Below are 16,385 nucleotides of genomic sequence, written 5' to 3' on the forward strand. Positions count from 1 at the left end.
AGTCAAAGGTTCATGGCTTTAATATGGTAGAGCCCCTAGGAGCCTTTTATTTACTGGAATGTTATGGGTTGCACTGCTTAAAAATATTCAATTAAATTTCACTTTCAAATATGATGTAAACCTGTATTTAGACGTTTTGGGGAGAACTGGAGGAGGGTGCTGAAGAAGTGACGTCTTTCTTCAAGAAATTCAAAATCACTATTTTAACTCGATCTGTATTAGGACCCAAGGAGGGCTCTGCTCATTTATTTTTCAATTTAGTACATTTCTCTGGCTAAACACATAGACCCTCACACCTAGAGAAACACTCAAATATACCCAAACATATCCCTACCCTCACCCCACCCCCTGAGTCCTTTGGCACATATAGTTAGATGTCTCGTTAAGAATGAAAGACAGCAATCAACTACTCAACATTAAAGCTCATATTAGTAGGAAGCTTACCTGCCCATAAAATGCCACACGATAGTAGCGACCGAAGAGTCGCTTCTCTGAATTCACCACCTCTGCAACTTTCAGGTATGACCGATGAATATCATAGTAAAGGTCGGATAATTTCTGAAAACAGAAACAAAGGGTTTCATGAAGATGATGCCAACATAAAAAATAGAAAATCGTAAGTAATTCTCTGGTGTAATGAAGGATATTTGAACTAACTCCTGGGTTCAGAACACCTACTTTGAAGTCTCTCTGCTTCTCAAAGACTGCAATGATAGGTTTGTTGACATCAGCGATGAGCTCATATCTCTCAGACTTCCAAAGAAACTCCACACACATGTACAGCTGCTCCACCAGGATATTCTGCAATTCCCCAAATGAAAATGAGATTTTACACAATGAAGACTGTGTCCCATCCCTGAAACTTGCTTTAGAAACTATTGCACTGTCAATCTTTTCCATAGTGGGATTTCTGCATTCCTCATCTTTGTGACTGGCAGTCACATCCATCCCGGGAAGTATAGTGGTGTCTTCTAGGATTCTTCTCTTTCCATAACCTTATTAGTCCCTCAAACTTGCTAATTTAAATCTATGAAAAGTATTCAGATCTGTTAGGGTTTTTTTTTTTTTTTCCCATTCTCACAGTCACAGGCTTAGATCAAACTCCTGTTTCTTCACACCCAGACACCATGAAATAGTTTGCAAGCCAAACTGTTTTCCCTCTCCAGTTTGGTCCGACTGGTCCTGTGTGTAGCTCTCTAGTAATCTTTCTTCCAAAGACATCAACCTGATCATGAGCTTGCCACTGCCCCAAACCTTTCCAGTGCCTACGAATTGCTGCCTAAACTCTCTAGCATGACATTGAAGGAGCTCCAGAATCAGGTACCAACCTCCCTTTCAGTGGCCCTCTCCTTCAGCACCTTGGCATGGACTTGGCACTTTGGCTGTACCAGATGGTACCACACCATTCTTAGGATGCTTTGTAATTTGCACGCTTTTGCCTGTGATGTTGCTGCTGCTCTTTTGAGAACCTTAGTTTCTCATCTTACACTTTTTAAGTCCTAGCAAATGTCAAGACCCAGTGCAAAAGTCTGCAGAGCTTTTATTTATGTTCCATCATCTGCATTCTAATTATTGTCACGTAAAAAATTATTCCCTTTTTAACTGCAGCTGTAGATGATACCTAGATTTAGCTACTGGGTCTTAGAGTGCTTGCCCCCACCTTGAAGGATGTTTATCTTTCGCAAGATTCTAAACTCTGGGATTATGCCTTATTATCTTTGTCTCCCCAAATAAATTTGCCTTATTTATCTTTGTCTCAATGTCTCACATATACTAAGAGCTTAATAAATGTTCAACTGAACCAAATTATATACTTTCTAAAGCAAGTGGATAATACTGCTGGAATGTTTTCAGTGTCTTTTCAGAAAAGATTTTAAACAGTTTGAAATAGTTAATGCAAATGTGTAGTTACATTTACTATTTGCAACGTACATTAAATTAATGTACAGCCTTATGTGAGATTTCTTTAACATGTCCCCCAAGATTTGTTTTCTAAATCCTTTTTTAAACCTATGTAATATTATGAATAAAACTTAGGTTTTGAAATATTTTATTTACTTGAGGAGGGGAGCTCTATTTTCTTCACTTGAATTGTTGCTAAGTAACTCCTGGTAGAAAGCTTCTTTTGAAAAAATAACTGTAGTCTGCATACCAGGAGGCTTTCTGCAGAAACTAGTGAGACTTTCTGTTCAAGTCTACTTGCTAATAAATTTTCCAATGCACTAAAAAAAGTGACCAGCTCAAACAATTTTCAGCATCCCTTACCATATTTACCGAAAGACCAGAGCTTTCATATTTTGTAGAAGAGTGATTGTATTAATTTGGGTCCGTCTTAGAGAATTAAAAGTTAGCTTAAATTTTCATTGAACATTACACTTCATCAGTGGACTCTGATAATCTATTAATCTAGCTTAATTTTAGCTTGCATTTTATTTTGCCTAAGTCATGTTATAGGGTAACTTTGATTTTGGAATGAGATCTTCTCCTTCCTACTTAGTTTAATGTTACAACTCAATGTATCTTCTTACTTAATTACAATATATTCTATAATTTTCATCTAACCTCATTGTATGGTGTGTCTTGCATGCCCGAATCTTCTTTCATTGCCCCTTCTTCTTTAATATTTGGTGTGATGCTCAGAAAAGCTGGCCAGCCCATAGAGAACATGCCTTAAGAGGACAAAGGAAAATACAACATTATTATTTGAGCCAAATCCTGCTTGGATTAGATAGTGACTTTGTGTTACATGATGTTACATGTGGTGGTTATAACACTCATACATCAATGAGATAGTTAGATTATGACTGTTGATAAATACTCTGCCAGGCAACCAGTTTTCCCTTTTTAATAATTTTTGTATTGTTCTCAGCTGACCTGCTTTCTCTCAGGAGCTATTATGGGATTATGGACAGAACACAGGCTTGTGGACTGATGTACTTCAATGTTCTGGTTTAACTAGCTTTTTGGAGTCTGTATCCCTTGTTTGTTAAATCAGAGACATTAATATCTAATCTCAAGGATGCTGAAAGGATTCAAAGCATTAGTATTTGAGAAAAAACCCGGTCATCACTGCCTTCTAAAGACAATACACAGTACTCGCTAACTTTCACTCTTTCGCGTTATTTAGAAAGCTTCTCAAGATTTCTTAGCTTCATGGGCACCAAGACTAAGAAAGATGGAACTCTGCAGATGCATATGAAAATAGTTGATAATAAGTAATGTGTCCAGACAGGGGTCAGATCAGAACGTTAAAGGAATATGAGAGGTTAAGAGCACAGTCTGGAGTGACAGACCGGCCCTTGAACATGACCCCATCACAAGCTAACCAGGGAGATCTGGGGCAGATTGCCTAACTTCTTTAGGTCCTATCACCTGTAAACAGGCAGGGATAACAGCATCTAACACATAGACTCCTTACTGGCAATTAATTGAGATACTTCCACAACACAGAACGTACTGCAGTTGCCTACCTTGGAGCAAGTGCATTTTAAGTTATAATTAATACTTTTGTGTATATTTACATTTTTAATAATCAGGTCATTGGCTACGTGACTGAATTACCACCCCAAAACATGCTAGAAGTGATAATGATAATAATTATTGCAATTGAATCTTTGTATTAAAAATTCTACTTTCCAACTTTTTATTAGCATTTTTGTTTGGTAATTAAGCATATTAAAATATATGAGGCTTGAATAGAGCAGGAAAAGCCATGACATAGTACTTCCTGGGTGATGATGGTTGTTAGTACAACTGAAGAAGCTGTATTTTCTGGAGTCATCTACACTCACCTCTATAGTTCTTCAATATCCACAGAGAATCGATTCCAGGACCTCTAGCAGATATTAAACTCTACAAATGCTGGTGGTCCAATGGTTAAGACTCTGCACTCCCAATGCAAGGGGCCCTGGTTCGATTCTTGGTCGGGGAACTACATCCTACATGCCACAGCTAAAAGTTTGCATGTCGCAACTAAAGATCACACACACCACAACTAAGACCCAACACCACCAAATAAATGTTGGGTTTCCCAGATGGCTCAAACGGTAAAGAATCTGCCTGCAATGCAGGAGACCTGGGTTTGATCCCTGGGTTGGGAAGATCCCCTGGAGAAGGGAATGACTACCCACTCCAGTATTCTTGCCTGGAGAATTCCATGGACAGAGAAGCCTAGTAAAGATTCGGACATGACTGAGGGACTAACACTTCCTTCTCACAAATGTTCAAGTCCTTTATTTTAAACGACATAGTAGGATGAGCCCTCTGTATGTGTGGATTCTCACTGATGGAGTGGTTGGTTGAATCTGCAGATCTGGAATTCCCGCATACAGAGGGCCAACTGTCTTCTTACCATGTGTGCACTGCAGTGAAGGGACAGTTTACTTCTCTGACTTAGAAACATCACAACATAGAAATACATTGAATACTTCAAATACATGCCAATGAGCTTCAGGTGTACGGCAATGAATACAGATTGCTAATGCATCATAAATAATCACCTTCAATATTTAAAGTTTATAAAACACATACAGTTGACCCTTAAACAACACAGATTTGAACTGTATGGGTCCACTTAAATGCAGATGTTTTTCAGTAAGTACATACTGCAGCACGCCACTGTCTGTGGTTGGTCAAATCAATGGACGTGGGTATGCAGGGCCAACTAACTGTAAAGTTATCCCCGGGGGTTGGGTGTCCCAACCTTCTCATTGTCCAAAGGTCAATAGGTATATATATTTTTCTCAATGGATATATTATTCCGATATCATCATTGGTCTAAATGTATTTAGATCTTTTTTTGAATATTCAAGATTTAGACAACATTTTGGGCTACAAGCTCCCACAACTTCTCAAACTGACACCTAGTTTTATCAGGTTTCTCAAAATAGTTTTTATGGAACTGTATGGTATCTGATTATGAAAAAAACAGGTGAGGAGGAAGGGCATGTTAAATAAAACAAGGATGGTTTTGATGACTTGCCTGTATAAATAGGAAGCATGAAACTGAGCAAGGAGACCCTTGAATTTTATCATGGACATGAAGTATGAGGCCAAGTCTGGTGTCTTCTTCAAGGCCCTCAAACAAATGAGCATACTGTCTCAGAATTCACTTTGGTCATTTGGTTCAAATATCTTATTTGCAAAATCCACTGAAACTCTTTGGGAGATACATACATACTTAAAAGAATAAAGGACCAATTATGTTTCCAAAATAATATAACCAAAGTCCATTTCCCTTTTGTTTAGATATTTTAATCTAAACATTTAAATATTTGTTTCTCTTGTTCACACACTGAGTTTTCCATTTCATTTTGAAAGCTAAGACAGTATTATGAGATAGATTGAAGTTCATAAACTGGGTTTGAGCAAAACTTTACAAGGATACATTGTTTTTTTCTTTTTTACAAAGAATAATTCTTTGGTTATTGTTACAAAATGTTTATCAGATGTTAAAGATGGAATATTTTTAATTAAAGGAAGATTATACTGTAAATTACTATATGTTATAACTTGTCAGAATCAATGTATACTTAAACTGAAGCATGTAAATTATAGCTATAGTCCTGATAGTGTGTGTACATGCTCAGTTGCTCAGTCGTGTCCAACTTTGTGGCCCCATGTGACTGTAGTCTGCTAGGTTCCTCTGTCCATTGAATTTTCCAAGCAAGAATACTAGAGTGGGTTTCCACTTCCGACTTCAGGGGATTTTTCCAACTCAAGATTCAAACCTGCATCTCCTGTCAATACAGGTGGATTCTTTACCACAGAGTCAGCTGCGAAGCCCACAGTCCTGTATATATACTATATTTATATGTCACTTTTCTGCACTCCTTATTTTGAATAAACAGTTATATGACATTTCAACAGTAAAATGGATTTCTCTTGCAATTTTAAACAATTCATCCATTTCAGAATAGAATCCCAAAGACAGTCTAGCATGCAAATTGATAACAAAACATGACCATAATATTATATAAGATGCACTTCTTTTTGCTGAGAACTCTCAAGGTCCCTAAACTTCATAAAGTTTGATGATGGAACTTCTGAATGGTAAGAACTTTGGGTTTCAACAGAGTAAGTTATGTAGGTCCAAGACAGTTTTTGCTTTTGGGAATACATTTAAAAGTTTCATTGGAGTAAAACTGAATCAGGACTTGGTTTCCTCTGTATCGTGCCCTGAGGGTAAAGCTGTCCAGTTAAATCACTCACTTCCTCCACTGGGAGTTGTTAGTAATGGGTTGCTATCACAAGGGTGGACATCCTCCGGGAGCAGGGATGGTACGCAAATCTTTTCCATTTTCCAGTAACCTATGGCAGTGCAAGACGAAGTTAGGACATTGTTACAAGTTTATGTTAATTCAAGCTTATGAAACTATGAATCGTTAACCAATGAAGACTTCTCATTTGGAACTAAGAAGTGGACCAGTTAGCCTGGTTGTGCATAAAAGAAACATGATGATGGGACGGAGAGAAAGGTAAAACTTAAGAGTACAGCGTCATTAGAAATATCTGTGAAAATTAACACTGCTAAAACACTGAGATTAATCAAATTTAAAACTAATAAATACATTGCATGTATTAGTTTATTTATCAGGTTTTGACATGTTGATTTCTCCCCACACTTGGTCATCTTACCCCTTCTTTTCAGGTATTCTGCGATGAGGGCAGCTATATGGATGTAACACATGGCCGCCTGTAAGAGAAAAGCAAATAGTGTGAGAGGAAGATTTTACCATCTATCTCATACTAAAGACTTTACCAGCAGTCTAATTCAGACTAATCCTCCAAGGAGGGTCTGTATTCCAAATCAGAATATGCAGAGAAATCCTTTTCATGGTAGAATCGAAAGTAAGAATCAATTAGATTTCCAAAAAGTACACCCTCAAGAATAAAAAGCATATTTGTTTTTTTTTTTTTTGGTTTGCTTTTCTTGATTTAGTTTACAGGTAGGTGAATGAGCTGACTTGAAGAACTTTTCTACAGAATTATCTTCCTGCAATAATATCTATGTTTCTCCTCTTTCTCTAAATAGCATCTGGATATAAACTGGAAGTGAAATAAGCTGTCTTCTTACTTTTTTTTTAACCTCCAGCCATGGCCCCCCTTAGAATTTCTGTCATCTTTAAATGGTAGCCTCAAGAGGCGGCAGTTGATGAAATAGTGTGACCTACTGTATCGTGTATGCTTTCTTCAACCAGATTATTTGAGTGACATTTTATTGCTCTTTAAAATCTCTTGCAAAGCCCTAGAACATTGCTGAACACACACTAGATGCTAAGCGGCTGAAGAATCCAAATAACTTGAGCATTTCCTTTTGAAGTTTTGTGGAGAACTTCTCCACATTCAGGGTGGTCCAAGGGAATTGGAGTTGCTCATCTTTGTCCTCACCAAACTGCTGTCCAGTGAGGCCTCTGCTCAGATCTACACCCATCCCAGAGCCCTGCATTTAGAAGGATTACAGGTTTCTTGGGCAAGCTCATCTCTTCCCAAAGCAGGCAAAATTTTGGGAACAAAGCAGAACTTTCCCTCTGAGTATCTGGAACTGCCCCACATGGGTGCTGTGAGTTGTTGCCCGCAAATCCACCAGTGTTTAAACAGACATAGAAAGGTTAGCTATGATTTCTAACTGTCACACAGTGGCCTCTCATCAACGTGGCCCTGAGAACTGTGAACCTTTCTATTGCTAGTTCGATGAGATGCACATGAGGACAGAGTACTCGAAACTGCCTTTACTCACCATGATGCTAAGTTTCTCCATTTCACTCTAATTCCAGGGAGGAAGTTCTAACACACACAACAGTAACTTATATAACTTTAAATTTCCAGATACCCTTACAATCATCCTCCCTAGCCTCAGGCTTTAGCATTTCGTCTCCACTGCACACCCTACAACTGCAGCTGGTCCCCCTAGACTCTGGCTTTTATTTGATATCATTTACGTGGAGTCAGGTATCCTTGAATCATACATGCAAATGTATTGCACATAACATATTGGGTTGGCCAAAAAGTTCATTTGGGGTCTTCCATCTGCTCTTAGAGAGCAACCCAAATGAACGTTTTGGTCAATCCAATAAAATCAGGTCGTGTTGACATCAGTTGGGGAATATGGTAACTTTTTATATTCCTGATATAAATGATAATCCAATGGTCCTGATTAAGAGGACTATGCTGACAAAGAAGGACCGAGTCTTTGCTGATCACCTCAGATAAGTCTCCATTTCTTGCATGAATTTTGGCCATGCTTTCTAGCCAGGTCCTCCGCAGCTCAGGGGTGCTGGCGTAGGAGTTTGCCAGGCTGTACTGGAGATCCACCAGCATCTCTGGATCCTTCTCATGCTCCTTCATCTGAGCCGTGGCCATCAAAACAGTCCTTATTCGTTTAGTCAGGTCTTTCACCTCTGCTGGGAAATTGCTGTTCTTTGGAAAACAGAGAGCCTGGGTCATTATCTGTTTAGATTTCACAAGTTAACTCACTTCAAGTTATGCTTTTAGCTATGGCCTGGCATCATGGTCTGGTGCATTCTATACACTGTTCACAAATACGTATATTCTCTGTGGATAAATTCCATGTATTGTGACTGTGGTTATGCACATTTGAAGATGAGTCATAGTAGAGTCCACTTAGTCTTCTAGCCTATCTTCTTCTAGTGATAGCATCCTAACAGTCCTTTGACATCGTCTAGCGTCCTCTCTGGCTCTGGTTCATGTGATTTGCAAGTGTCTGCTTCCTTCCCTTGGACTGCAAGGAGATCAAACCAGTCAATCCTAAAGGAAATCAACCCTGAATATTCATTGGAAGGACTGATGCTGAAGCTGAAGCTCCAGTACTTTGGCCACTTGATGAGTAGTGCTGACTCACTGGAAAAGACCCTGATGCTGGGAAAGATTGAAGGCAAAGGCAGATGAGGATAGCAGAGGATGAGATGGTTAAACAGCATCACTGACTCAATGGACATGAATTTGAGCAAACTCTGGGAGATAGTGAAGGACAGAGGTGTCCTGCAGTCCATGGGGTTGCAAATGGTCAGACACAACTTAGTGACTGAACAATAACACCACTTCTTTCCCAGGTACCAGGGCTGGACATGATACTGGCCTGGGTATTCTTTGATACCCCAGGTCACAGTGATTGGTTTAAGGATTGGGCATATGATACAAGGTTGGATCAAAGAGACTCAGTCTAGGGACTTTAATTTCCCACTCACAGATTACTACCAGTGTCCTCAGAATTTCTGAGAGAGTAAGCTCATGGAGACAGCCTACCTGCAAATGAAGTAAATGAAGAAGAAAATTGAACTGAGAGACAGAGAGGCAAAAAAGTAGAGACGATAGGGGAAAGAGATCTGAAAACTTTATTTTAATCCCTGGGTTCACTCATGCCTGTCACCAGGCTCTACCCCAGGACTTTTCAGTATAATGATTGAAGGAGATATCCCCACAAAGTTCTAAAAGAAAAGTAAAATGAATTTGACCAAGAATAAGATTATGAGAGAATCACTGTGCTTTATATATATACATATATATATGCATATATATGTATTTGATATATGTGGTTTGTTTTATTGTTCCATATCATTCAGCCCCATACCTTGGTAATATCACTTAACAGATTACATGCTCAAAGTGGAAGCCAACTCAATGTCAGGACTCAAAGTGTCAATAAACAAAATGCAGAATTTGTGATTTTTTGTGATTTTGACATCTCCTAAAAAGAATCCAACGCTTAGTTTATTCCCAATTCCTTAAAAAAAAAAGTCCACAATGCATTTCTTACTTTCATTTGCTTGTCTCCATTAGCAAAATTATTGATAATAGCAAGGGAATGCTGAAAACGAGAGCCTCCAATGCCAGCATCAGCTATTAACTGGCTTACAGCCTTGATGAGCTGAAAGAGAAAAGAAAAATGGAAACTCAAAAGTAAGTAACTCCAAAATAGTAGGTGTAAAGAAAACCATTGAGATGGGTGGATATATCATGAATTTATCCCTGAAGGCCCAACGAATATGCTCAAAACCTGGTGGAATTTGGCATCCTAGAAATAGTCATGGTTTCTCAAGCTGTGTAGTCTATTATCAGTGGTCTGCAACCTTTTTGGCCCCAGGGACCAGTTTTGTGGAAGACAGGGGCAGGGGGGATGGTTCAAGCACACCACATCAATTGTGCACTTTATTTCTGTTATTATTACATTGTGATATGTAATGAAGTAACTATATAGCTCACCATAATGCAGAATCAGTAAGAGCCCTGAGCGTGAGCTCAGGCAGTAAAGGAAGCGATGGGGAGTGACTGTAAATACAGATGTAGCTTCACTCGCTTGCTTTCCCCTCAATTCCTGCTTTGTGGCCCAGTTCCTAACAGGCCATCGACCAAACTGGGGTTGGGGACCTCTGTTCCATATGATTCTATTTATTCCCCAGCAGAAAAAAGGAAAAGTACAAGTGGAATTATGGACTTTGCTAATTTCTGTCCAGCTGCCCTCTTTCTGTGAATCAGAACTGAGTGTGATGAGCGTCCTCAAAGAGGATCTGATGAAGGAACGGGGATCTGGTTGCCCTGGAAACAGGAAGCTTGTATCAATGCTGAAACAGATGAGTGGTTTTAACAACCTTAATGAAAACTGGCAGCACTTACTTGTAAGTGCGATCGTACAATCGACTTCTGCTTGTTAAATTCAAAATTCTTCCTCATAAAGAAGTATAGAAGTGCTGATGCTTCCATCTGAGTTGACCGTGACCTGTGGTTACAGCATTTGAGGACTTCATAGCAGAATGATCCACACAGGTCGGCAGGCCCTTGGAAAAACGCTGAAGGAAACTATGGAGACAGAAGTGCTGGTGAAATGAGCAAATTCCTTCACTTCGCTCTGTTCATTCTATTTGAAAATTCCTTAGAACAAAATACTTTTTTAAAAAAAAACCTAGACCTTTTCTACCATTTGTAGGTGGAAGAGGATATAACTTTATTTACCAAAGTCTATTGGAGAAGGCAATGGCACCTCACTCCAGTACTCTTGCCTGGAAAATCCCATGGACAGAGGAGCCTGGTGGGCTGCGGTCCATGGGATCGCTAAGAGTTGGACACGACTGAGCGACTTCACTTTCACTTTTCACTTTCATGCATTGGAGAAGGAAATGGCAACCCACTCCAGTGTTCTTGCCTGGAGAATCCCAGGGACGGGGGAGCCTGGTGGGCTGCCGTCTATGGGGTCGCACAGCGTCGGACATGACTGAAGCGACTCGGCAGCAGCAGCAGCATGCTAGTACTGGGGCTTTCATGGCAGCTTAGTGGTAAAGAATCCACCTGCCAATGCAGAAGCTGCAGGTTCGATCTCTGGGTCAAGAAGATCCCCTGGAGGAGGACATGGCAACCCACTTCCTGGGAATTCTTGCCTGGGAAATCCCATGGCCAAGGAGCCTGGCAGGGTCCATGGGGTCACAAAACAGTCGGACATGACTGAGTGACTAAATAACATGTTGTAAGTATCCTTTGCATCAATATGGGATGATTACTCAAAGCAACAGAATGAGAGCTTTGAGATAGTTTCTATTCACTCCACATTGTAAAACCACAGGTCCTCAAAGGCGACTCTTCTGAAGTGGAGCAATTTAACATCACAGTTGATGGGGTACATTTTACCTAACTCTCTGCCACAAACACTGAGAACCCAAAGAATTGGAAGCCAAATGCCAATTTTATTCCCTTTTTATATCCAGCAGATAGGCCATCAAGGCTGTGAACTTATTCTGAGACCATGAATCAACAGTCCAGTAAAACCAAATAAATCAACATAGAATCAAACAAACCTTCTTTCCACCCTGCTGAGAGACGTAAGGATTAATGCTTGTTTACTGTCAGTAATGGGCATCCCTGGTGGCTCAGATGGTAAAGAATCTGCATGCAATGCAGAAGACCTGGGCTCAATCCCTGGGTTGGGAGGATCCCTCAGAGAAGGGCTTGGCAACCCACTACACTATTCTTGCCTGAAGAATTTCATGGACAGAGGAGCCTGGTGGCTACAGTCCACGGGGTCACAAGGAGTCGGACACACTGAGTGACTAGCACTTTCAGTGTCAGTAATAAACAGTTCACTGAGCTCTCCAAGGAACCTGGACTCTTACCTTGCACACAAACAGCCTCAAGGAGGCAAACACGTGCTTCAGTGCAGCAGCTGATTGGTTGACTTGGAAAAAGAGCATGTAGGTGTCGAAGACCCTTTTCATCATTGAATTCTGACATTCAGATTGTTGGAGTTGTCTCTGGAAATTCAACACAGCACTTATTTAAGATGAGTGAAAGGATACCTGTATTCTTTCAAAAAATATTTTCTCTGAACTGGCTATGAGATGGTTAGACAGAACCACCAACTCAATGGACATGAACTTGGGAAAACTTCGGGAGATAGTGAGGTACAGGGAGGCTTGGTGTGCTGTAGTTCATGGGGTTGCAAAGAGTTGGACAAGACTGAGTGATTGAAGAGGAACTAAAAAGCCTCTTGATGAAAGTGAAAGAGGAGAGTGAAAAAATTGGCTTAAAGCTCAACATTTAGAAAACGAAGATCATGGCATCTGGTCCCATCACTTCATGGGAAATAGATGGGGAAACAGTGGAAACAGTAGCAGACTTTATTTCTGGGGGCTCCAAAATCACTGCAGATGGTGATTGCAGCCTTGAAATTAAAAGACGCTTACTTCTTGGAAGGAAAGTTATGACCAACCTAGACAGCATATTCGAAAGCAGAGACATTACTTTGCCAACAAAGGTCTGTCTAGTCAAGGCTATGGTTTTACCAGTAGTCATGTACAGATGTGAGAGCTGGACTATAAAGAAAGTTGAGCGCCGAAGAATTGATGCTTTTGAACTGTGGTACTGGAGAAGACTCTTGAGAGTCCCTTGTACTATAAGGAGATCCAACCAGTCCATTCTAAAGGAGATCAGTCCTGGGTGTTCATTGGAAGGACTGATGTTGAAGCTGAAACTCCAATACTTTGGCCATCTGATACAAAGAGCTGACTCATTGGAGAAGACCATGATGCTGGGACAGATTGGGGGCAGGAGGAGAAGGGGACGACAGAGGATAAGATGGTTGGATGGCATCACCGACTCAATGGACACGGGTTTGGGTGGACTCCGGGAGTTGGTGATGGACAGGGAGGCGTGGCGTGCTGCGGTTCATGGGGTCACAAAGAGTCAGACACGACTGAGCAACTGAAATGAACTGAACTGAACTGATGAATTCTGAATGTCATCTTTAAGATGCTTTCCACTCACAGGTTGATTTATGGAAGGTTAATAGGTTTCATTAAATGTCTTAAAAACATGGTCTTGACTTCACATGACACTTCCATCTTTAGTTTTATCATGTTGCGGAAGATGCTGTGGTCACACTCACCTGGTGGACTTGAGTGAAGAGGGCCAGCAGGTCTAGAATAGTCAGGCAAACCTCTGTAGCGATGTTGGCCTCCGTGTCCACGTGGTGCACAATGTCTATTTCATTAGAGTTGCCTACAAAGTCCAAAGTAGAAAATGCATAAAGGTCTGAGACAAGTCTTTGTACCCTATTAAAAACTTTCTTCTATTACAACATAGTCATATACAACATATATACAATATGTACAATGTAGATGCAATATACAACCTATAGACATACAATCTTCACTGGTGTTTTGATGAGTAATTTAGTAAATCAAAATGCTTTCATTTATTCAATTTCTTTATCGGCTGAAGCAAGAATACTAGACAGAGTTTTTAGTGGATGCTATAGACTGAATAGGTGTGTTTCCCCCAAAATTCATATTGTTGTTGCTGCTGAGTCATTAAGTCATGTCTGACTCTTGGCAACCCCATGGACTGTGGCACATCAGACTTCCCCACCCTTCACTATTTCCCAGAGTGTGCTCAAACTCATGTCCCTTGAGTCAGAACAGTATGAAAAAGCAAATTCATAGATCAAAGCCCTAATCCACAATATGATGGTATGTGGAGGTGGAGTCTTTGAAAAGTAATTAGGTTATGAGAATGGAGCCCTCACGATTGGGATTAATGCCCTTTTAAAAAGAGATACCAGAGGGATCATTTCTATCTCCACCCTGTGAAGACACAGCAAGAAGGTAGCCATTTGGAAGGCAGGATTCTACCAGACATCGAATCTGCTGGCACCTTGATCTTGGATCTCCCAGCCTCTAGAACTAGGAGAAGTAAATATTTTTTGTTTAAGCGACACAGTCTGATGCATCTTGTTTTAGTAGCTTGCACCAATGAAGACAGTGCCTGTACCCTTTTCATTGGTCAGGTATGGAATTTCTAAAGAATCAGAGTAGTCTGTTCTTTATTTCCCACTTCTTTTCCATTGGTTCAGCTTTCCGTATAGTCTTATTTCCTCCATAACTGGTCTGGGTCAAGTTTATGCTCCAGGTTAATAGATCAAATGTAGAGTCTGAGTGGATGATCTGCACGAATGACCTCTTCAGAAAGGTGCTAAATGTATTTACAAGTTAAGGCAAATACTGTCAAACAGCTAACTTTGGTCACGTGTCCATAATCAAGAACACTTACATGATATGAAAACACTGGATCTCGTTTTTTACCTCATTGACACCTAGAATGTGTACAACACTGGGTTCAAGATGGCACACCTGCTGCTTCTAGGACACAGGCAACTTTTTCCTCTTCCCAGAGTGGGTAATAATCAGGTTGAGAGAGGCCACTGTAACTCTCACAATGCCAGAGTCACTTGGTGCCCCAGTGAGGGATCCGACCCATGCCCCGTGCTCAGAGTCTTTACCATTGGACCAATAGGGAAGTCCCAGGACACTACGTTTTTAAACTACTCCCTGCTCATTCTCTCCTCTCAGGAACGTTCCCAGGGCTACAGCAAGCCTGAAAACCAGTGGTCTCAGGGGCACAGCAACATTCCCTACATTCTGAAACATAATGAATTTATTTCCTGCACGTGTCTAGAGAAAAACGATAACCATCTTGTTGCTACTGTTTCTGGTTTACTTACTGGTCATGGTATTGTCTAACATCTGGAGGAGTTTGGGGTTAGAAAGTGCATTTTTGCCTCGAATTATTGGTAAAGTTTGTGATCTGTGCTGTTTCTGTCCTTCATGACTGGAAGTGGTGTGCATCCTGGAAATGAAATGGGAAAAATGGTTAAAGTCAGATATGAAAACCAAATGTTTTTTCATATTCTCTTGATTGTGTCATATTAACATTTTTTTTTGTGAAAAATGAGACTTTTTATGAAAAACCATTAATTATGGGGTGACACAATGACAGAAACTTTAAAAGTACTTTTGGAGAAATTTTATTTAAGCCAAAAAAGGGTTCAGAATGATAATAGATACTAAAGGATAATGGGTTTCCCAGGTGGCACTAGTAGTAAAGAATTCATCTGCCAAAATAATAGATACAGAATTAAATTCTGCACAATCATATTCATTATTATTTAATGAAATCATGGGATTCCACAGATATTATGTTGGTTGCTCAGAAAGGCATAGTGATAAACATTTATAAAGTACAATACAACATAACTCAATTGGTATCAATTATTTTTAGGGGGTAAAATATAAAAAAGTAAAATTTGGTCTGAAACAACTCTTTGACTGTTACTTCTTAGTATTTGGAGGAAGAGATACTGAAGAGTCAAGCCTCAAAAACAAGCAATGGTTTTCTCTCTGTCTTACTTCTCAAGTGCTTTGAGTGGATCGGGGCCCAGGAAATCTGACTTTGGTTTTCAGTAGCCAAGAGAGTCTGGGTCATTTCTGCAGCTACAGGGAACAATCGGTTTGGGGCTGTATGGCTTAAACTTTGAGACTGAACTACTTCTAGTCTCCTTCTGTCTATAACTTCTGGAGGAAAAGCCATGGTTTGGGGGAAGGGATTTGGGGAAAAAATCAGGAGGTGTTCAGGGAGGACCCTGAAATCTAACTTACCAGACACCCTCTAAACTGCAGTGACCTCAGCTGGGTTACGATCGTCATTAAAGTCATTGTTTATGGTCCTCTCTCCTACTATCAATTGCCAAAACATGCCCATTACATTTTTTATTTGCTTTCTCATAAGGGGGCCACTCAAGTGGTCCCCATGGATAAAGAGGCAAAATTTATTCAATGATTTATTAGCCATTTACTACTTCCATATTACTTTCTAAAATTCTTTCTAAAATACAGCCATTTTCGTATTGTATATTATCATGATACCCCTGGGAAGAATAAATCAAGCTGGAGAAAACTTTAGCAAAGAATTTGGATTGACTAGACCCAGAGGAGCTTTAAGGCAGCATTTCAGGCTAATGTTTTCTGTGGGGGAGTATGACCCCCTAGGTTTTTTATGCTAGTCAAATCAGTCTGATGACTAAAAAAACTAACATGAGCTTATGG

The 16,385-nt window shown here is 40.1% G+C and overlaps 1 protein-coding gene across 6 annotated transcripts in view; it reads right to left on the reverse strand.

Moving 5' to 3' along the window:
- The window catches only part of DOCK10 (dedicator of cytokinesis 10), a 310,443-nt gene that overhangs the window by 19,634 nt on the left and 274,424 nt on the right, over nucleotides 1–16,385 (reverse strand). For all 6 annotated transcript variants that reach the window (XM_069574684.1, XM_069574681.1, XM_069574682.1 and 3 more), the window contains 11 exons: nucleotides 15,005–15,129; nucleotides 13,391–13,503; nucleotides 12,120–12,257; nucleotides 10,633–10,815; nucleotides 9,776–9,886; nucleotides 8,203–8,418; nucleotides 6,637–6,694; nucleotides 6,211–6,309; nucleotides 2,563–2,669; nucleotides 679–801; nucleotides 445–558 (listed from right to left, as the gene is read on the reverse strand). In XM_069574684.1, the coding sequence (XP_069430785.1) occupies nucleotides 445–558; nucleotides 679–801; nucleotides 2,563–2,669; nucleotides 6,211–6,309; nucleotides 6,637–6,694; nucleotides 8,203–8,418; nucleotides 9,776–9,886; nucleotides 10,633–10,815; nucleotides 12,120–12,257; nucleotides 13,391–13,503; nucleotides 15,005–15,129 (1,387 nt within the window). The remainder of the gene's footprint in view (nucleotides 1–444; nucleotides 559–678; nucleotides 802–2,562; nucleotides 2,670–6,210; nucleotides 6,310–6,636; nucleotides 6,695–8,202; nucleotides 8,419–9,775; nucleotides 9,887–10,632; nucleotides 10,816–12,119; nucleotides 12,258–13,390; nucleotides 13,504–15,004; nucleotides 15,130–16,385) is intronic.

This window comes from Ovis canadensis, chromosome 2 (assembly GCF_042477335.2).
Source record: "Ovis canadensis isolate MfBH-ARS-UI-01 breed Bighorn chromosome 2, ARS-UI_OviCan_v2, whole genome shotgun sequence".
NCBI lineage: Eukaryota > Metazoa > Chordata > Mammalia > Artiodactyla > Bovidae > Ovis > Ovis canadensis.